The 23,485-nt window shown below is 41.5% G+C and overlaps 1 protein-coding gene across 7 annotated transcripts in view; it reads right to left on the bottom strand.

Annotated features, from left to right (window-relative positions):
- Positions 1 to 14,992, bottom strand: part of LOC124796349 (DNA primase large subunit-like) — a 189,125-nt gene extending 174,133 nt beyond the window's left edge. For 3 of the 7 annotated variants that reach the window (XM_047260495.1, XM_047260496.1, XM_047260497.1), the window contains exon 1: positions 14,535 to 14,992. In XM_047260495.1, the coding sequence (XP_047116451.1) occupies positions 14,535 to 14,713 (179 nt within the window). In that variant the 5' untranslated portion in view covers positions 14,714 to 14,992. The remainder of the gene's footprint in view (positions 1 to 14,534) is intronic. The other 4 variants (XM_047260493.1, XM_047260499.1, XM_047260492.1 and 1 more) reach the window with 3 other exon arrangements.
- Positions 14,993 to 23,485: the final 8,493 nt, after the last annotated feature.

Genomic DNA, 23,485 nt, shown 5'->3' with positions numbered 1-23,485 from the left:
GCAATTCCAGTTTGTTGCAAAAATTGTGTATGAATCATCAACTGTTTCCACCACTGATATCAATGTACAGCAATCTGTTGTAATCCACTGCTTATACTGGACATCATCTGCCCAACACAGTCTTCTGATTCTGCAAGAACATCTGAAATACACTGCACCTCCAGGGTACTTTTAAGACGTACATAACATACAATCATTGCTTTCTGTAGAGCAGACAATCTTCTGAAGTAAGTCTGTAGTTTTCTTACTAAGCTTGGTGACATCTAACGTCAGATTCATGTTCTGGTGATGAATACGAACACACACAGCATGGGTTCCACGAGTACACACCATTTGGGATGCAACTGTGCAAATTTCAAGAAACCAGTTTTATAAGATGGAAACTTCTCTTTGGAGGCTGCATACAGCTCTTCAAATTCTCTAAAACAAGGTGTTTCTGCTTGTGTTCCTTAACACCACATTCCGTTTGGACAGATACAAAGTCTCATCTCTGGACACAATCGACTGTACACATTACCTTCATAAAATGTATGAACAGCATGTTGTACATGATCACATAAAGACTTACATCCATGATGTGGCACATCAGGCAAGATTCCTTGTTTTTCCTTCAGTGCCCCAGCCTTCCAAACCAAATATTCTGACCACCCAAATTCCCTAGCACAATATGCAATTGCCCACTTCAAAGGAAGGAGACTGAGAATCTTTTTATTTCATAAATAGCCATTTAACATTTTTCTTTTAGCAGTTCAATACGATCAGCAAAGTCAGTCTGGGTGGAAGTTGAAGGGATATGATCCTCATCATTAGATATTGTAACTTCGAGACTCTTTTCCAAGTGCTTATGAACAGCAGAACAGATTTTCTTGTACTTTGTTTTGCCATGTGAGACTTTTCTTTTTTATTACTACTCAGACGCCATTTCTTAAGTGGTGACGCACAGAGCACTACAGCCCGTATTCACTACAGCTGCAAATTCTTCAGCAGGCTGAAAACTGTCACTTGCATCTACTGAACATTCATTCTCTTGGTTGCTTCTTATACTGGTGTTAATCATGCAATAACACTTTGAGTACAGACATTTGCCAGGTGTAAGATTGACATTACCAGAAAGCTGCCTACAGAGCTCTGTGGAAATAACTCTCAGATATTTTTTTACCACATCCTTGTGATGAGAGAATGGGTCACAACATACACAACCGAAACTTTGTGGAAAATTGTCCAGGTATACCTTCTCATGATGGTAACACAAAGTTTCCTCGTCATTAATTTGTAATCCTGTACGAACGGCCAATAGGTGTTTTGTCTCATCACTACAGTCACACATATGTTTTGAGTCCTGATTGTCTAGAGTAAGATAGTTTATGACACTCCTGTCCTAATGCTGTACCCAGAAAACATTTCTTCAAGTCATCCACACATTGACCATGCACTTCACCACTCACTCCCATAGTGAACTGTAGTGTCATGCACACTCCTCATAAAATGATTCAGTACCGTGCACAGTGACAGCACAGCTGTGATTGGATGGTGGTGGTGGACAAATTAGGACTCCTGGGCTGGCAGAACTGTATTACAGGTGGTAGGTTAGGTTGTTGTTCGTGCATAAAAACAGTAAATTATCATTACATGTATCAGGCTTTCCACACGTGATGGAAGGGACATTTGGAGTTAGGGAAATCAAAATAAAATGTATAATTTAAATCTTTGATTTCTTTAGCTGGAATTCAAACATTTATTATTTGATAGACAAGATTAATGGGCAATTTTAGTAATTCACCACTATTTTTGTCTGCAGTTTTGATTAATGGTTCTGGATTAACAACATAAAAATAAAACAAGAGTCAAAAATTAAAAACTTAATGTTGAATTTAACTTAATGCACTTTGGACACTTCAGAAACATCCCTGAAAGATAGCAGTGTCATGGTTAGATGCTTTAGGGGCTACATTTTAACTTAATTATCTCATATAAATTGTCCCATCCATCACAAGTAGCATGTGCTGTCCATCACAGTGTTTATGTATGAAAAGTAGATCTTGAGCATGACTCAAAGAAATGAAAGTCTTCCTTAATTATCAAAAACCAATGCATGATTTTAGTGACAGATGGGAGAGCTTTCATTGTAAAGAATAAATTAATGCAAAAGAACTTGGTAATGCCTACTAGTATCCAGATTTGTAAACTGCTACTGAAAACAAGTTTAATAATGAACTATTGTCAATAATGGTTGACAATCATTGTAACAATGAACTGTTTGTCAAACGGTGTGAAATCATTGCCAACTTTACAACCTACTGTTTACCACTACTACCCATGAGTGTAATTTCTCTAAGGTGAGGGGTGATAAAACGGAAAAACCTTTCTGAATGTTTCTATTCTCTACATGTAATTTCAGTACCTTAGGATTTCATTGAAACTATTCTCCGTCATGACTTTCACATTTTTAACATCCACTCATAGGCTCATTCACTCATGGAACGCCTAGTATAATATGCGGTGTATCAGTATTAGAACATTGTTAAATGACTTACAATAAATGGGAGTAACGCAAATATATTTTGGGGATAATTAGACTTAGATACAAGCTACACAGTGAAGCAATTTGCAGCACACTGTGACCTTGCACACTTTGCATTTGGGGAGGTTCCAAATAGTGAATTTTGACAATATCTGAATTTTCAAAATCCAAAAAGTCAATGTGTGCATGCAAGTAACAACCAAATTTGTTTTATGAATTCATTCTTATCACCTCTCTATATACACCAAATATTGTTTCAATGCTATCATTCATATGTGAGATAAAAAATATTGGAAACTTGCAAAAATGCGATAACTTGTGTAGCTGTTTGTCTATGTCTTACTTCCAAACTATGAACCATTGCAACCCATCCTTACTTTCTCCTACAAGGGAGAGGTGTCACCCTTCAAATGAGACCAACCTTTTGGCTGTACCTGATTTAGTACAGGAGCTAGGTGGTCACACATGGTGGCATGTTTTTCAAAAAAACACGGCCAAAATTGTAGCTTTGGGAGGGCCTAGCTCAGCCACCCAGGGGTTTCACATTTCAGTATCAGAGATATGAACTTAATTTAGTGCAGATATTAACTGTACCAAATTTCATTAAAATCTGTAACCATGATGCAACCCCCATCTGATGATTTCCAGTGGAATGACCCTCCAGGAATTCCTCTTCCATTCCCTTATCACTCGCCTCACATGTGCTCTCGCAGATCTGAAGGCATTAAGGTTTCCTGTAGTTGGATGGTTTTTGATGTTACGTAGTGCTGTTCGTCTGTCTCTGATAGCTAATCGACACTGTCATTCCACCAAGGTACAGATCATCGTATGATGTGGTTGCTAGACTAGGTGACGGACTCTGCGGCAGCCTGTTGGATCTCAAGTGACGTGGGCCACCATCTCCTGTGCACAGTCCTTTTGTTGAAAAGTAACCTGTGCTGTACAGCAACGAATTTGCCCTTTGAATCATCAATCTTCATGGTCTCTTATCAACCACTGTCCAAATCGGCAGACAGTTCCACACTGGGAAATGGTTGCTAGAATGTAAATCTGTAGCCACTTCCCACTGAACTGAGTCTGCACTAGCTGGGGAGCAAATAATGTCCGTTGCTGAAAAAGACCCTGTAGCTGTTGGAAAATGTATCATCTGCCCGAGTTCAAAAAGTAGATATTTTCTAAATGGACGAGTCACTCGATAATTTGAGATCTGCAGCAATTGATAACTGAGCTCCACAGCAAAATGTGTGCACTGAAGTCCCCACAAGGAGGAATGGGTGTGGGAGTGCCCGCAAGAGTTCTGTCAGTGCATCTGCATCCAAAGGATCGTGAGGTGGAATATATAAAGAACACACCGTGATCTTAAATGGTGCTAGGACTTTCACAGCAACTGCTTGTATGGCCATGGTAAGAGGGACATGAGAGTGAGTGGCACCTGTCCTCAATGAAAACAGCCACTCTACGTGTAGCTCTGTCTCCAGTAATATCGTCCTTCCTGCAGGGGTGTTTTTATGTCATGGTTTTATGGCGCAAAACTGCTATGGTCATTAGTGCCCGGTCTGTGACTTAGGAAAAGGTAAAAAAAAAAAGCGAAACTGGAAACCAGCAGCAATGGGAACGAAACTCAAAAAATTGGAGAAACTAGAAACAGAAGGAAAGCTTAAAAAACCACTATAGAAGGGGGTTGGTTGTCCCCAAAAAGAGCTTCAAATGACTGACGTCATCTCACTGGCACTAATAAACTCAAGAATGGGATCGGCTGAGCACGTGTCATCTGCTAAAATGGAAGGTATATCAGGCGACAGCTGTAGATGGGCGCATAACGGAGTAAAATAGGGGCACTCAAGTAAAAGGTGTCTTACCATCCACAGCTGAGAGCAGTGGGGACAGAGTGGGGGAGGATCACCACTTAAAGAGATGTCGATGGCTAAAAAGACAGTGCCCTATCCAGAGTCCAGTTAAAATTACCTCCTCCCGACGACGCGTTCGGGAGGAAGAGGTCCAAGCACAGGGAAGAGCTTTTGTGTCCCGCAATTTATTATTGGGAAGTGTCAACCAATGTGCGTGCCATAAAAGAGCAACACGATGACATAAAACACTCCGTAGATCGGCGAAGGGAATCACGCGAATAGCTGGCTGAAGAAGAGACTGCAGCCTTGGCTGTTATATTGGCCACCTCATTCACAAAGATACCAACCTGTCCTGGGATCCAGAGGAATGCCACAGAGACGCCCCCCCAAGTGGAGCAAGTGGAGGCAGTCCTGAATCCGGTGGACCAGAGGGTGGACAGGGTAGAGAGCTTGGAGACTGAGGAGAGAGCTGAGAGAATCTGAACAGATAACATACTGTATCCGCTGATGGCGACGGATGTATTGGACAGCCTGGAGAACAGCGTAAAGCACCGCGGTATTAACCAAACACTGGTCGGGAAGCTGAAATCGATTTGGGGTGTCGCCAACAATATAGGCACTCCTACACCAAACAATGTTTTTGAGCCATCAGCATAAATAAATGTGGCTTCCTTCATTTGTGGACATAGAGCAGCAAATGCCCAACGATAAACAAGTGAAGGGGTACCAAACTTGAGAAACTGACAAAGGTCATGGAGCAGGCAGGTCTAGGGACGGAGCCAATGCAGTGCTGCACGCCAAGTTGTCAAGAAAGTTTTAGGAAAGCAGAAGGAAAGAGAATGGAGCAGTTGACAGAAGCGGATTCCTGGTGGTAGTAGGGAGGAAGGGCGGCCTGCATACCCTAAATCCAAGGAGGCGTCGAAAAAAATGTCTTGGGCTGGATTAGCAGGCATGAAAGACAGGTGGCTAGCATAACGACTCAGAATGGGCAGCTCGCCGATTGGACAGCGGAGGTTCAGCAGTCTCAGCATAAAGGCTTTCCACAGGGCTGGTGTAAAAAGCTCCAGACACTAAATGTAATCCACGGTGGTGGATAGAGTCGAGACACTGAAGAATAGACGGCCGAGCAGAGGAGTAAACTATGCCTCCATAGTCCAATTTCAAGCGCACTAAGGCGCGATAGAGGCGGAGAAGGACCACTCGGTCCGCTCCCCAGGAGGTACCATTCAGGACACGAAGGGTGTTGAGGGATCGCAGACAGCGAGCCGAAAGATAGGAAATGTGGGAGGACCAGCACAGTTTTCTGTCAAACATAAGACACAAGAATTTAGCGACGTCCACGAACGGAAGGTTGACAGGGCCTAGATGTAGGGAAGGCGGAAGAAACTTCGTACGACGCCAAAAATTAACACAAACGGTCTTACTGTGAGAAAAACGGAAGCCGGTTTCGATGCTCCAAGAGTGGAGGCGATCGAGACATCCTCGAAGACGTCGTTCAAGAAGGCTGGTTCGTTGAGAGCTGTAGATTGCAAAATCGTCCACAAAGAGGGAGCCCGAGACATCAGGAAGGACACAATCCATAATTGAATTTATGGCAATGGCAAACAGTACAACACTTAACACGAAGCCCTGGGGTACCCCGTTTTCTTGGGAGAAAGTACGAGAGAGCGTAGTGTTCACCCGCACTCTAAATGTGCGCTCTGCCATAAATTTACAAAGAAAAAGGGGCAGCCAATCTCGAAAGCCCCAAGAGAACAGTGTGCGGAGGATGCCTGTCCTCCAACAGGTATCATATGCTCTCTCCAGATCAAAAAATATTGCTACTGTTTGGCGTTTCCGGAGAAAATTGTTCATGATGTAAGTGGAGAGAGAAACAAGATGGTCAACTGCAGAACGATGCTTTCGGAAACCGCATTGGGTAGGTGTTAAAAGACTGCGGGACTCCAGCCACCAAGCTAAACGGCAATTCACCATACGCTCCAAAACCTTACATACACTACTCGTGAGAGAAATGGGGCGATAGCTAGAGGGGAGATGTTTGTCCTTTCCAGGTTTCGGAACAGGAACGACGATAGCTTCCCGCCATAGTCTGGGAAAAGTACTGTCGGTCCGAATTCGACTATAAAGGCGAAGGAGGTAAAGCAGACTATGGTATGATAAATGCAGCAACATTTGGATGTGGATACCATCCGGTCCTGGGGCGGAGGAGCGAGAAGAAGAGTGTGCATGTTGGAGTTCCCGCATGGAGAAAACAGTATTATAGCTTTTGCGATTTTGAGAGGAGAAAGCAAGAGGTTGCACTTCCGCTGCACGTTTCTTCGGGAGAAACGCTGGTAGGTAATTTGAAGAGCTCGAAATCTTAGAAAAGTGTTGACCCAATGAGTTAGAAATTGCGACGGGGTCCACTAATGTACGAGGGCAGTTCAATAAGTAATGCAACACATTTTTTTTCTCGGCCAATTTTGGTTGAAAAAACCTGAAATTTCTTGTGGAATATTTTCAAACATTCCCGCTTCATCTCGTATAGTTTCATTGACTTCCGACAGGTGGCAGCGCTGTACGGAGCTGTTAAAATGGCGTCTGTAACGGATGTGCGTTGCAAACAACGGGCAGTGACCGAGTTTCTTTTGGCGGAAAACCAGGGCATCTCAGATATTCATAGGCGCTTGCAGAATGTCTACGGTGATCTGGCAGTGGACAAAAGCACGGTGAGTCGTTGGGCAAAGTGTGTGTCATCATCGCCGCAAGGTCAAGCAAGACTGTCTGATCTCCCGCGTGCGGGACGGCCGTGCACAGCTGTGACTCCTGCAAATGGCGGAGCGTGCGAACACAGTTCGAGATGATCGACGGATCACCATCAAACAACTCAGTGCTCAACTTGACATCTCTGTTGGTGGTGCTGTCACAATTTTTCACCAGTTGGGATATTCAAAGGTTTGTTCCCGCTGGGTCCCTCGTTGTCTAACCGAACACCATAAAGAGCAAAGGAGAACCATCTGTGCGGAATTGCTTGCTCGTCATGTGGCTGAGGGTGACAATTTCTTGTCAAAGATTGTTACAGGCGATGAAACATGGGTTCATCACTTCGAACCTGAAACAAAACGGCAATCAATGGAGTGGCGCCACACCCACTCCCCTACCAAGAAAAAGTTTAAAGCCATACCCTCAGCCGGTAAAGTCATGGTTACAGTCTTCTGGGACGCTGAAGGGGTTATTCTGTTCGATGTCCTTCCCCATGGTCAAACGATCAACTCTGAAGTGTATTGTGCTACTCTTCAGAAATTGAAGAAACGACTTCAGCGTGTTCGTAGGCACAAAAATCTGAACGAACTTCTCCTTCTTCATGACAATGCAAGACCTCACACAAGTCTTCGCACCCGAGAGGAGCTCACAAAACTTCAGTGGACTGTTCTTCCTCATGCACCCTACAGCCCCGATCTCGCACCGTCGGATTTCCATATGTTTGGCCCAATGAAGGACGCAATCCGTGGGAGGCACTACGCGGATGATGAAGTTATTGATGCAGTACGACGTTGGCTCCGACATCGACCAGTGGAATGGTACCGTGCAGGCATACAGGCCCTCATTTCAAGGTGGCGTAAGGCCATAGCATTGAATGGAGATTACGTTGAAAAATAGTGTTGTGTAGCTAAAAGATTGGGGAATAACCTGGTGTATTTCAATGCTGAATAAAACAACCCCTGATTCAGAAAAAAAATGTGCTGCATTACTTATTGAACTGCCCTCGTATCATGCGCGACAGTGAGCCCAGAGATCGGGGAGAAACTAGGCGCATCAGATAACCGTCTAATACGACTCCAAACTTCAGAGGAGAGAGTGAAGGTGTTAAATGAGCTAGTAAAGAAGTCCCAGCTTGCCTTCTTGCTATCGCGGATGACGTGACGGCTTCACGCACGGAACTGCTTATAGCGGATATAGTTGGTCAAAGTAGGATGGTGTCTGAAAACGCGAAGAGCACATCGCCGCTCATGTATTGCGTCACGGCATGCCTCGTTCCACCAAGGAACAGGGGGGGGGGCGCCGGGGCAATTCGGAGGTGTGAGGTATTGAACGTTCCGCAGCTGTAAGAATAACGTCGGTAATATGAGTGACCTCATCATCAACGCTAGGAAAGTGACGGTCATCAAATGTCGCTAGAGACAAAAAGAGTGTCCAATCGGCTTGGGCAAACTTCAGTGTCGCAGGCACATATATGGCAGTTGTGGCTGCAATCGAAGGACACATGGAAAGTGGTCACTCGGGTGTGTATCAGCAAGGGCGAACCATTCGAAGCGCCGAGCTAGCGGAACAGTACTGACTGAAAGGTCCAAATGAGAGAAATTTGTCGTCGAGGCAGACAAAAATGTAGGGTCCCCAGTGTTGAGGCAAACAAGATCTGCTTGGTGGAAGACGTTTATCAATAGTGAGCCACGCGGACAAGGATGTGGAGATCCCCAAAGCAGGTGGTGGGCATTGAAGTCCCCAACCAGCAAACAGGGGGGCAGAAGCTGACCAAGAAGATGAAGGAGATCAGCTCGTGCCATTGGTGTGGACGATGGAATGTATACAGTACAAAGAGAGAAGGTGTATCCCGAAAGGGAAAGACGGACAGCAACAGCCTGGAAGGAAGTGTTTAAGGGGATTGGGTGTAAATGGAGAGTATCATGGAGAAGAATCATGAGTCCTCCATGTGCTGGAGTGCTTTCAACAGAGGGGAGATCAAATCGGACTGACTGAAAATGGGGGAGAACAAAGCGGTCATGGGGACGCAGTTTTGTTTCCTGAAGACAGAAGATGACCGGCGAGTAGGATTGTAAGAGGATCGACAATTCATCCCGATTGGCTCGAATGCCACGGATATTCCAATGGATGATGGACAGAAAATGGAAGAATGTGACCAAGGTTGCCCTCAATTCAACGACTGCTCAGAGCTTGCGACCGAGCGTGTGGAACGGCATTCAGCCGAAGGCAGAAGATCCTGATGCAAAGGTTGTTCAGGAGCAGCTTCTGCCACCAGCGATCGGCCGGTTGATCGGCTGCCAGCAGTGCGCCTCGGCGACACAGAAGATGGCCGAAGGCGGCTACTGCCAGGTGGTGCTGTAGATGAGACATGCCGTGGCGGGGGAGGAGAGGAACTGAGTTTCTTATTAGCCTTCTTGGAAACAGGATGTTTAGATGAAGGAGGAACCGATGGTTGTGAAGTTGGGGTGCGTAAAAAATCTTCACGAGTAGGCTCTCTTTTGGAAGTCCGGGTGTCTAACTTTTGGGCTCGAGATTTAGCAGAACCCGATGAAGGGTGAACCATAGAGTGAGCAGGCGAGAGTGGGGAGGTTGAACGGGCGATCTTTGCGTTGGCCGATCTGACGACTGTGGCACTAAAGGTGAGATCACAAGTCTGCGTGGCTGCCTCCTTTGTTGGCCGAGGAGAGGCAAGGACATTGCTGTATTTACCTGTGAGGCACAGTGGGCTTTCGATTGGCGAATAATTTTCGAGCAGCATAGGTCGACACCTTTTCCTTCACTCTGATTTCCTGATTGAGCTTTTCGTCTTTAAAAATGGGGCAATCTCTAGAGGAAGCAGTGTGGTCACCCATACAGTTGATGCAACGAGGGGACGGAGGTGGACAAGCACCATCATGGGCATCCTTGCCACACATAACACATTTGGCCGGATTGGAACAGGACTGGCTGGTATGATTGAACCACTGACACCGATAGCAACGCGTAGGGTTTGGGATGTAAGGGCGTACGGAGATTCTCTCATAGCCCGCTTTTATGTTCGATGGGAGTTGAACTCTGTCAAATGTCAAGAAGACAGTACGGGTTGGAACGATGTTCGTGTCAACCCTTTTCATGACTCGAACAGTCGTTACGCCCTGGTCAGACAGGTAGTGTTGAATTTCCTCGTCGGACAATCCGTCGAGGGAGCATGTATAAACGACCCCATGTGAGGAATTTAAAGTGCAGTGCGCTTCCACCTGGACAGGGAAGGTGTGTAGCAGTGAAGTACGCAGCAATTTTCGTGCCTGGAGGGCACTGACTGTTTCTAACAACAAAGTGCCATTCCGTAATCTGGAACAAGACTTTACAGGACCTGCAATTGCGTCGACACCTTCCTGAATAATGAAAGGGTTGACCGTGGAGAAGTCGTGACCTTCGTCAGATCGAGAAACAACAAGGAACTGTGGCAACGATTGAAGAACTGTCTGTGGCTGAGACTCATTGAACTTGCGCTTGTGAGCAGATATGGTAGAAAATAAGGAAACCATTGGGGAAGTATCCCTCATGATTACCGGCATCTCCGATGGCGCGCTCCTCCCTTGTGGGGGCCCTCTCTGAGGGTACTCCCGCCTTAGGTGATTGTTCACACCTCAGGTCACACCTCCCAAGAAACAGACGAAGGGACCAATCGGCAGTTTCAGAAGGTATCAGCTCGGGTAATCACCCCTCCCTGGGCCTGGCCGTTACCAGGGGGTGCGTATGTGCCCTACCTGTCTACCCGTGGCGGGGAATTACGCGTTACCCCATCACCGGCTACACATGGAAATGCATGGGTTGGCCTTCAAACAGGCACAGGAACGAAAGGAAAGAAGAGAGGTCTCAAACGCCGCAGCGGAGAAAAGGGTAAAGAGAAGAGGTAAGGAAAAGAGAAGGACAAAGACTTGCAAGCAGAGAAAGCGAAGAATGTGTTACATTTTCGAGCGTCCGTCCCCGGACGTAGGCACAAAACATACTCCCAGAGGGGGAGAAATGGAAGGAAAGAGGCGGAGGTGGGGGGGGAGGGGGGGGGGGGGGGGGGGGGTACGAAGATGGGGGATGGGGAAGGATGCGGAAAAGGAAGGTATGCAGCCCGGAAAGGAAGGAGGGCCACATTAGCTCAGGGTCCCGTGCTCGCTACGCAAGTATCCACAAAAAGGGTTGTGGACCCCCTGGGGGGCTGCATGGGTGTGTGACCCATTAATGCAGGTTTGTCAGTCACTTCAAAATAAGTTTCTTGCAAGCAGATGCAGAATGGTTTCTCATGGACCAAGAGCAGTAATTCTCCCAAATCTGATCGGCATCCACTTAAATTCCACTTCAACACACAACACCCTGTGGGAGAAATTAATTTTTCTCCCTTTGGGGCAGTGACGTACCCGCAAGGTCAGGGGGAATTTAGCCAATGTGCGGCTTTCCGAATCCTCTAATTGTAAATCCATATCCTCAACAGTAACGTCCCCATCTGAGAGGTGGAGAGCTCACCGATTCAAAGGTTTCACTATCACTTTCTTCAACTTTGAGCTACTTTTTGAAAGAAGTTTTTCCTTACTTATGGGATGAGCGGTTGCTTGTATTGAAGAGATAGCTTAGTAGGCTTCTCATGGAGGGCAGCGATATGTGGATTAGGTTGTAAGCCCATAATCGGCTGATGCTCTGTGCATAATTCTTCCAGGTGGCCTGACCTTTCGTCCCTTTCCTCCAGTCCACGTTCTTATATTTTTAAGAGTCAAAAGGAACGTTCGATATGAGTCATTGGCTTTGGCCAGTGATGTAATGTTAATGGCTGTTCTCACTTCTCTTTTTCATGCAAATATTCACGGTTTTGTGGTTGGTTGGTGAAGTGAATCACTATCAAGCAACAAAAAAAAGTTGTGGTGGCAGAGTGATCTGTAGCTTTGCCGGTCTTGGTTAGGTTGGAAGACGAGTTGGCAAAGCCAACAAATGTGATACTAAAAAGAAGAACTCTGGCAGTAGTGACAGACAGGTCTCTTGCTTCATCTGTTTGAAAAAAATCATCTAACATCATATTACAGTCATATTTACAGTGTTTGTTATGTTTCCTACATCACTGGCCAAAGCCAATGACTTATCAAACATTCCTCTATGTCCATTTTTTATGCTCTTCTTTTTCCTATTACTGAATTTCTGTCCCCCCATCATGAATAAATCTTTATCACACCGTTTATCTGAATTTATTTTATCCCATCATATGTGCCTTTAGTCTCTTCATTGGCTGTGGAGCTATGAGGAATATATGGTTTTACTAGTGTGATGGATTCATTAAAAATGTTACTACTACTGTATTACCCTACTTCACTTTGCACTGATAACGCTGTACTCACCTAGCCATAAATCCTGTTCTTCTTGTGTCTGTACATCACTTATTACTACTATGTGCAACTTCAACTTTTCAATTTCACATTTTAAATTCTCTAACCAACCTTCCCAGTTAATGGTTCTAACATTCCATACTCCAATGAGTAGATGGCATTTTTTTTCTTTTCCCTCTCTCTCCTGATAAACTCTCCTCCCTCCCCCCAATTAGTGGTTCCTACCCACTGAGTTGAATGTGGGACTATTTACTTCTGAAATATTTTACTAAACAAGATGCCACCATTATCACACCTTATCTTAGAGCTGCATGTCCTTGGGAAGTGAAATGGCGTAATTTCTCATGGCTTTCAGCTACTTGCAGACCAACATATCAATGCCATTTTGGCCATGTTGGTTGGCTCTTCTCAGGAACCTTATGTTAGTCTGGTCTGCCCACATATATCCCTCCAATGTAGTTGCAGTATGGTACAACTACCATCTACCTGGATCATCGAGTCATGCATGCCACCCAACAGCTGCAAGGTTCATAGTTCAAGAGGGTTGGGGGAGTTAGAGGGGTGGGGGCAGATTTCATTCATTTCATACTTATAAATATACCAAATTACCTTTGTTTTGTTCTCAGAGTTGTGAATTTTCAGTGCTAAGTATATGGCTTTTACTTTTCTTGCAGCACATTAAAGAGTTTGGAAACAACACTTGTAGTGCCCTTTAAATTTTCATTACAACTAGCCTTTTACATTATATAAGGTGGTTTCTTCTTAGCACAAGATACTTTGAACCAGATATCACTAGTTGTCTACTACTTCCCGCCCTCCCCCCCCCCCCCTCCAGTGACACGAAATTAAGTGGCCCTTAAGATAGAGCACAGATCGCTCATACACTGGTAGATGTCATGATGAGAACAGCTACCACTATTCAGTGATTTGCACACAGATCTATAAAGCTTTTTATTTCACATTTTGCGCATCAGGACAACCACTTTGGCAGACATGGAACTACTCCATATGCAGGCCAAAATTTAGAGAAGTGTGGAGCAATAGGGAAAGAATATCAGTCATCTGACATTTTAATGCTTTGCTACTATTATTGAATTTGAGATTCTTAAGTTTCTAACTAAGCCTGTAATGATACTTGTCTCAAATTAATTTTGTGAGGTACGTAAGTTGTTAATGAGAAAAATGTACATCCTCCCATATGAGTCTTAAAGCAAACATAGTTAATTCTTCTTTCGAGTCAACACACGGTGTGGTTGCCGAGATTGACCAATTGACTGAAGCATCAAGTACTGATGAAGTTAGCAATTTCAAAGTACTTTATGGAAGAGAACTGCTTGTTTTCACTTCCAACTTTAGTGGATTAGGCGTGTGCCACTGTCGCTCCCGTCCCCTCCCTAAAATCTACTTATGGTGAAGAGTTGCACAGCCCAAAGTCTAGGTTAGGTTCACAGATAATCTAGTTGAGAGTTGGCATATCCACCAAGTGCGAATGCGAAATAAAGGTTGTGTAACAGATTCATCAGCAGCGCGTTACAAGTGCATGTTTGTTCCATATTAACAGTACAACTGTAATTAACAGAAACGCTTTGGTACATTACAGACAAAATTACAAGTAGTATTTTGGTGCGTATTAGGGCCTATGTACATGTCATTTCTTTCACCTATGGCAAGGTTTGTTAATGTCAAAAATGCCGTGTAGCACCGTGGATGCTAAGTTAGTTCAAAGGTGCGAGTAAGGCAACATCATGTAACTATCAACAGTGCCACCACGTTTGCATAATTTTTTTTTTTTAAAAAAGCACTCCTCCTTGTTTATGAGAGCATCTTTTTATGTACTGTACACATACCATAGGCTACATCACTTACAAACTATCACCAGTGAAATGTTCCAGATTTGAAAAAGCTTAAAACTACCAGGGTTCGTAAATTGACATTACAAGAAAAACGAGTACTAGCCAAAACTGACTAGGTTTTATAGTTACTACTTCCCATACACTATGAAGGAGTGCCAAAGTGCAAAACATGTTGTTCATAATTACTATGTTACCGTTCTATAAAGAAAAACTTAATACTTACCGTAAAGTATGATGCCCTACTTTATCCAACGCAGTTCCTTCTATTAAACAGTCAAACGCCACATTATCGGTGCTCTTGTTATAATTCAAAAGTTTGAGAACTTCAAACCTCTGAGAAACACATTTCTCCATATTATATAAGGCCACTGTTCCTCCCGGCGGTCGTATATAAAATTCCATTTCTTCAACATTCTAGCAGACGATAGCATTAGCGTTCTATACCAAAAAGTTGATAAGCGTTAAACTGGGGAATTATGCTATTAGTTCTATTAACGGTCCATTGCGCTACTTCCTACTTATTTCTCACATGTTTCTGGCTTTCTGACAACTGCTCGCAATTAACTAACGCTTCGACAACACACGTACACCATTACACATTACAATTACTTGAAAGTTCGCGGGTTTCAAAGCCTTTCCAGGACACATAGTGTAAGGTATCTTTGGCTTACAGTGATCTTTGGTTAGCAGCAAACGATGGTAGCAATAATGGAGGTAAGAACAACGAGTTAAGGTAAGAATAAGAGGAGATGGCGCTACGTATCCCAGCCGTACTACGTTTTGAAGTCATGGGGGCGTGGCTCACTGCCATGACACTCTGACCAAAACATTACCAGTGTGCTATAGCGCTGCGTGTATTAAAGTCGCTAATTGCACCATATACGCATGTAACGTCATCAGATTGGTTGTTTCAAAGTTTTTGTTTAAAATAAAATCTCGTAAAGGCGAAATTCCGCGTCTCTTCTGATTAAAAATAGTTTTTAATGTAATATTACGAATGGCTAGTCTTCAAAGTAAACGATACAATTTTGTTAATTCAGTAATCAACGTGTATCACAAACTAGGGTTCTTTCTTTACTTATTTTTACGATCATCTGACTGGACGAAGCAATGCCAGATTTACGAAAAGTGACGTCGTCTTTTCCGATTTTCGTAACATACAAACCAAAACTTTTCAGTTGTTTCGAGTTCAGAATTATGTATTGTAGCAGCTATTTACTTATGTGTAACAGACTGATTGCGGTTCTGACCACCACCTATATCTGAAGAGGTAACCAAGTGATCTGTCTTTGTTGTTCATTATTTAAACAATGAAGCAGCAGATAAAGAAGTCTGATAAAATAACTCAATGTGAGTTAATGTTTAGCCAACAACCTGTCACATTGTGCACAACTTCATTCTGTTGTCAAGTGGAATATAACTGCGGAGAATCCCAAGAAATATAGATTATGTGTTTGTTATACACAAAACAGGTACATTCAGTTTGGATAACATTCACCCTGAGGAAGAAAACAAAACACTTTGCCATACAGTTCATACACACTTCAATACATACCCACATTTCTTCTCTTAAGTGATATGCAGCAGCTCTAATATGAGACTACGGCACTTTTTTTGGCAACTAACAAATCAACTGCAGCAGCAGCACTTAAATGACATGTCTGTTAGCCAAGGCAGTATAACAGTGTTCCCATTTTCGTCTGATATGGGACTCATTTTAATAGTAGTAAGGAGTTCTACTTATTGCTTATTTACCTTAGGTTTCAATTTCTTATTTTGGTATGGAAGAGATTTCTTAACAGGGCAACAATGTCCCAGTGTTTTTAGGTAGCTTAGGCATAAACCATTCTACATTGAGCTTTGTTTATGTCATTCCCTATTTTATAATTTTCATTCTTTTAAATGCAAGCCTTTCTTGTCAAGCTGACAGGTACTTACAGAGGTACAAAATGAAATGATGAAGGGATTGAGACGGATCATGGAGCAAAACTTTACATTATAGTTTGAGAAGTGTGGAATGTCTCAATCAATAAGCAGAAGCTTCATTGCTTGCCAATGACAAAGTTTTACTAACATTGAAACTAGGATTTGCTTTTGAAATCATTGTCCTAATAAAAATATAGGCTATAAAGTCCTTATTCATTCATAAAAAGTATGGGAACTGGGAATGAAATAAAGCATAAATATTAGATACTATATTCAGAATTTTATTCCAGCAAAAAAGCTTTTCTTGATCTGTTATCCACTTTGTCGAACTGCTTGTTACTGGTATACAGAAAAATTATTACAATGTGACTTTTCAGATAACTGCCTTTTTCACAAATTTTTGGAATTTAAAAATAACATAGTTCTATGTTAAAAAAATATTATATGGAATTGTAACAAAGTCCACATCATTGCTTGTTGAGAATGAAAGAAATGTCTCAGTCTCCTTACTGATACAAATGTAATACTATTTACCATTCCACATACATATGATTTATCACAGTGGTCTTGCATAAACCAGGAAAGTAGTCAAGCAAACAAACATAAGAAAATATGCAATCATTTATAAAATATGTCTTACTACAGATATAAATGTTGTGGGCTGTAGTTTCTGTACAACACATGGGTTACATTTCAATGGATTAGGGGAGAGACTGCTAGAAAATTTAGTGCCCAATGAAGTAGTGAAAAACCAATAACGCTCACCTGCGAACACTACTATCTCTCATTTTTTTTAGGGTAAACCACTGTTGGACTAGATCACAAAAAAAATATAATTTGTAATGACACAAGCAAAAACCATAACATACCACACAATGATGGGAATGTGTTTCAGTGTGCCAAAAATGAGGCAATTCTATTTCTCATTAACATGTTGTCACTCGTGGAAACTTAATTAACAACACTGGCTAGAACATACTACAGCATACTCTGCCAAACAGTGGCTAAATATTTCAAAAAGAAATGTATGTCCCATTTGGAAGCACACAGATCACAAGCTATTGCAGAACTAGTACTGCATACTGGTATGGTGGAGTATCAATCACTTGGAAACACTCTACATATAATGTAGTTCCAAATTTTGGTTTGAGGAAGATATATTTAGAAGATATTACACACGCACATAAAATTATAATTGTCTGACTCCATCACACACCAGGAACAAATTTTCATAGATACCCTGAATATGCTAGTACTAATAGTTTTAAGATACACACATCACAAACATTTTGTAGCTGGTTATAACAACATAGACATAATGGAAAAGGAAGAATGTGCATCATTTATTAATTACAATAAGGTTACATGCCCAGTTTGCCTCAATATAATGAGTGCTTTATACAAGATGCCTCACACACTAGACCTCTGTGTACAAATATCAGTTACTGACCTTTAAAGAGTACTAGTTTTGTATAGGTTGTCCTGATTTTATTTTCATGCAATGCATCACTTATTCTCTTAGCTGCATGTTTTTGGCGTGTCTGGAGGTATCGTGTGGCAATTGCTTTAATCAGCAGTATCATATGATTGTCCAAGGGATGCTGATTTTTCATGTGGTCTGCTAACTCCTTAAACACTGGCTTGAATATGAATTCACTAAGCACCTCAGACACACATTTGGAAAACTGATTTTATAATTTGTTTTTTGTACTGATCAGTTTTTCTTATGAGGTGTTCACACTTCGTCTTCAGTTCCTCACTTTCAGAGGATGTCTGACTACGTTCTGGTGGTCCTGCAGTGTACTCAGGAACAAGAGCAGGAACTACTTCATCCTGCACTCTGCTGATGGCAGCCAAAACTGAAGATGGAAAGGAAGAGCTCTCCTTCCGCAATGGTGGCTTTCTCTTCTTGTCTCCCTAAATGAAATAAACGGATGGAAAACATTAAGAACTGTTTTAACAGATGGTTGAAGGTGTTACAGTCTTTGTCATGAACAGCATGTTACAGCCTACTAATTACTCCTATTCTTAGTCCTTTCCAGAAATATAAATTCTATTTTTCCAGCAGCTATTTATCTTGTTCATAAAATACTGATTACTCTAACAAAAACCGTTGTTGTGTTCAGCAGACAACTTGAAATGCCTCCCATGTGCGAAGCTACAATTAATACACACTTATTGAAAAAATATAAACTTTGAACATGTAAAGTATTTCTGCTGGGGTGTCTTGTTTAACTATCACACTGTATCGCTCCCCTCTTAAATTCTATATACAGCATGGAATCATTCCTAGGCAAAAGCTATGTGTAAGGACCTAATCAGGTGGAAAGTGAAATTAATGTATTCAAATGACCTGAAGGAATCCTCCCAAAAATACACATATATAAGTAAAACTAGAGCTGTATCAATTACTCCTAAAACATAACTGCCATTAACTAGGAAAGACAGTGCAATAAAAATTTTGTACAACACAGTAGACCAAACAAAGTGAGATGTTCACAAACTACTGCCTTAAATTTAATTTACTTCACACGTGTATTTCATTACTTTCGGAGTTAGAGCTAAATAATAGAAAGTGAAAACTAAGTTAGCTATACCCTCCCTCCAAAGCCCCATAAATACATCTTGTTTGTAATACGTTCTGGGACATCTCAGTTACGTTACACTACTGGGAAACACTGTTCATTACCACCAATATTTAGTGAAATACGGTACGTAGAATGGCAAATCTACACAGTGTCCTGTTTAGGCCTATACTTTACGCCAGTCAATGTAGTGTTAGCTTTTAATTTGGTACATGACGAAGACAAAGTGAGTTACTCAACACTTCGATTATCGACGATACGTACGTATTATACTGAAACGTGAACTTGAAAACTAAGACTTTAATTCTTTGAATTAACATACCTTTTGCAAATGTTTTGGGTGTGTAGGGAAAACTGATGGTACAGCATTTTCTCGGAGCCTTACTGTTGAAAGGGAAGTTCGGTCTATGTCCTCTTCTCGGAAATGCTGAGAACATATAGTGCTCCATTTCGACGCACGCCAATTCTTCCTCCTCACGGCATTCTCCCACAGAGCTTTCTGACTTTCATTTTTAGGAAATCTAAAATCATACAGGAGAAAAACACGCTATAGTACAAGTACCGATGTAGCACCCGTTCATTCACAATGAAGTTGTAAAATCACACTTAACGAGACAACTTACACATGAAATGTTATTCCCTTCGATTTCGCATCACAATCAGAACGATTCGTACACCCGAACACCACACAAGTCACCATTATAGCGCAAAATCCTTCCAAAAGCGAGCGACAAGCTTATGCACACAATCTTACAGCAGCAATGTTTTGGTCGGACTGAGATGGCTACCCTTGGCTTCACAATTTCACATAGCTTCGCAGCTGTGACGTCACGGCGTCTCCCTCTATTCTTACCTCCATGCAATTACCTCACGCTAGGCGAAAATAGTAACGTAACGCTACGTCATCAAGACGTAAATAAACCTAAATCGACTATATGAGTACGTATATCGATCTTTGCAGTTGTACCACAGAAGTTGCACGATAACGTGAAAGCAAAGTGTAAATAAATTAGTTCAAAAATGGCTCTGAGCACTATGGGACTTAACATCTATGGTCATCAGTCCCCTAGAACTTAGAACTACTTAAACCTAACTAACCTAAGGACAGCACACAACACCCAGCCATAACGAGTCAGAGAAAATTCCTGACCCCGCCGGGAATCGAACCCGGGAACCCGGGCGTGTGAAGCGAGAACGCTACCGCACGACCACGAGATGCGGACGTAAATACATTAGTACAAACGACGTAACAGCAGTTGTGTGGTATGTTCATCCCAGCTGAATTGGTTATTAAGCTCGAATCCCAACAATTTTGGGGTCTAGTCAAGCTGGGGATACAACCTGTCGGCTTTGACCAATTACGAAAAACATTATTCAAGGATAAAAATGTCTTCGCTTTCAGCCATAGATAATAAAACGGTTCTGTGTTCCGGCTAAGCGCTATCACTGTATATTAAAATAACTGAATGTGATTTTAAGAGAGATCGCTACACATTGCTCAAAATATTCTTCGTGTGCATTTATTTGAATAATTGTTTGTTTGCAATTCATTCGGTACTTAATTTCATTCTTCGTGATATTGAGGTAATTTGAACTATTAGTTTCTTGTTTTAGGACAATTTTTAGTATCTCATTTTCGTTTGTAGGTATAGATTTATCTGGATGAACCTGGATGATTTGACAGAGGCTATGGGCATAGACATGTTGGCCACAATTTTTTTTTACAAATGTGTAGTCTTGTTGCCGAGTATGTTCGATGTCGAGAGTGCGACGAACATATACGCCTCGCTGTACTCACGACTTATTTGTATGGTGCTGCAGGAAAGATCGGTTGTGGCGGTCCATTAGACGAGGGATGTGGTTAGAAAAATTTAAGCTCGCCTTGAGAGACATTATGAAAATCACATACTGTTGGTGTTTGAGATATCCTGTGTGGCTGTATGCCCATTGCCCATGAATGTCGTGTGAGGGTTCAGAAAAGACCCTCTTTAGGGGCGGAAGGACACAAAGAAAGCAAAATGTAAGAGAGGTTAGAACTGAGACAAAACTTCAGTTTGAGAAAGAAATCAAAAAACATAATTACAGCTTATTACATCAGCATAAACAGCTATTGGTTAATAATTTTCAACAGTCAGCAGATATTTTACCTCTACCCAATTTTAACTCAGTTAATGTGAAATGTCAGCTATCTTTATTGCATCAAAATATTCGAGGACTGAAAAATAAAATTAATGAATTAACTATCTGCATATATGGATTAGAGTCTTGAAAAACCCAGTTGACTTAATCTGCCTCTCTGAAGATCATGTGACCACTGGTATAGAACTTTTAAGTGTTACAGGGTTTAGGTCAGCATCTCACTTTTGTAGATCAGAAATGGAGAAAGGAGGAGTTGCCACATTCATCAGGAACTGTCATAAATTTAAGAACATAGAAATTCATAAATTTTGCCTAGAACAGCATATGGAAGCATGTGCAACAGAAATAGAATTTCACATAAAATCCTTCATTATATTATGTGTAGGTAACTGCAGGTAACTTGAATCTGTTTGTAAGCCACCTTGAAGCTGTGCTGGCCCATTTAACAACCAAAAACAAAGAAATTGTGGTTGCTGGTGATTTCTATGTAGATTTCCTTAAAGACTCTCCCAATAAGAACTTATTTCAGTTAGTAAGAACTTATTTCAGTTAGTAACACTATCATTCAACTTAATTCCCACTGTAAAGTTCCCCACTAGGATAGCCAATTGCTCACAAACAGCCATTGATAATATTTTTATAGAAAAGTCCAATGAACAAAATTATATTACAAAACGAATAGTCAATGGCCTCTCAGACAATGACATGCAGTTCCTTCTGTTAAATATTAATACTGAACAGGATATAAAATCTGTTAAATCCGAGCTCAAGAGGGTAGTCAATAAGCCAAAAATTGATTATTTTAGGACACTCCTCAGAGACATTCACTGTACTGATGTTTACAGTGCTCATGGCATGAATGAAAAATATAACACTAATAAAGTGCTTACCTTATTCGAACACTGTTTTCCCCCAAAACTTACCAAGGTTAGAGCAAAGTCTACAAAGAAGCCTTGGATTACTCAAGGAATAGGGGTATCTTGTAAAACAAAAAGAAAACTGTATCTGTCAATCCGAAACAGTTCCAACGTTGATGCTATAGCACATTACAAGAAATACTGCAAAATATTAAAGACTGTAATACGGACATCAAAGCAAATATATTACAAGGAATAGATAGTCATATCAGATAACAAAATAAAGAGAATATGGGATATAATGAAGGAGGAGACCGGTAGAACCAGACATGAAGAGGAACAAATAGCATTAAGAGTAAATGATACATTGGTGACAGATGTGTATAGTGTTGCAGAACTTTTTAACAAACCTTTTATAACTGTTACTGAAAAGATGGGGTTGTCAGGTTCGGTAGATGCTGCTATGGAATACCTCAGACCAAACATTTCAAGTAACTTCCATAATATGAATTTGACCCTCACTACCCCAACAGAAATAATGTCCATCATAAAATCTTTAAAATCAAAAACATCTAGTGCGTATGATGAAATATCAAGATAGTTAATTAAAGAATGTGAATCTGAGATAAGTAATATATTAAGCTATCTGTGTAACCAGTCGTTTATCAGTGGAATATTTCTTGAATGGTTGAAATATGCTGAAGTTAAGCCAGTGTTTGAGAAGGGAGATAAAGAAATAGCATGAAATTTCCGTCCAATTTCACTGTTGCCAGTATTCTCAAAAATTTTAGAAAAAGTAATGTACAGTCGGCTTTATAACCATCTTATCCCAAATAACATGCTGTCAAAGTCACAGTTTGGATTTCTTTAAGGTTCTGATATTGATAAGCCTATCTACACTTACAGTGAAAATGCGCTTAATTCATTAGACAAAAAATTGAAGGCAACTGGTATATTTTGTGATCTGTCAAAGGCATTTGATTGTTTAAATCACAATATCCTTTTAAGTAAATTAGAATATTATAGTGTAGCAGGAAATGCTGCAAAATGGTTCAAATCTTATATCTCTGGCAGGAAACAAAGGGTGTTATTAGGAAAGAGACATGTATCAAGCTATCAGGCATCATCCATCTGGGAACTAATTACATGTGGGCTCCCACAAGGTTCCATTTTGAGGCCCTTGCTTTTTCTTGTGTATATCAATGACCTTTCATCAGTAACATTACCAGAAACCAAGTTCGTTTTGTTTGTCGGTGATACAAACATTGCAATAAATAGCAAAACAAGTGTAGTCTTAGAAAGATCAGCTAATAAAATATTTGTGGACATTAATCACTGGTTCCTAGCCAATTCTTTGTCATTAAACTTTGAAAAAACACACTACATGCAGTACAGAACTTGTAAGGGGTGTCCCACGAGTATATGTCTAACATACAATGACAAGAAGATAGAAGAACTGGACAGTGTTAAATTCTTGGGATAACAGCTAGATAATAAATTCAACTGGGAGGAGCACACCACAGAACTGCTGAAGCGTCTTAACAAATCTCTGTTTGCAATGCGAATTTTGTCAGATGTAGGGGATATAAAAATGAAAAAGCTGGCATACTATACTTACTTTCATTCCATAATGTCATATGGGATTATTTTTTGGAGTGCAGTAAGAG

This window comes from Schistocerca piceifrons, chromosome 4 (genome assembly GCF_021461385.2).
Source record: "Schistocerca piceifrons isolate TAMUIC-IGC-003096 chromosome 4, iqSchPice1.1, whole genome shotgun sequence".
In the NCBI taxonomy this organism is placed as follows: Eukaryota; Metazoa; Arthropoda; class Insecta; order Orthoptera; family Acrididae; genus Schistocerca; species Schistocerca piceifrons.
The sequence above is the reverse complement of the archived record's forward strand: the minus strand, read 5'-3'. Positions and strand labels throughout refer to the sequence as shown.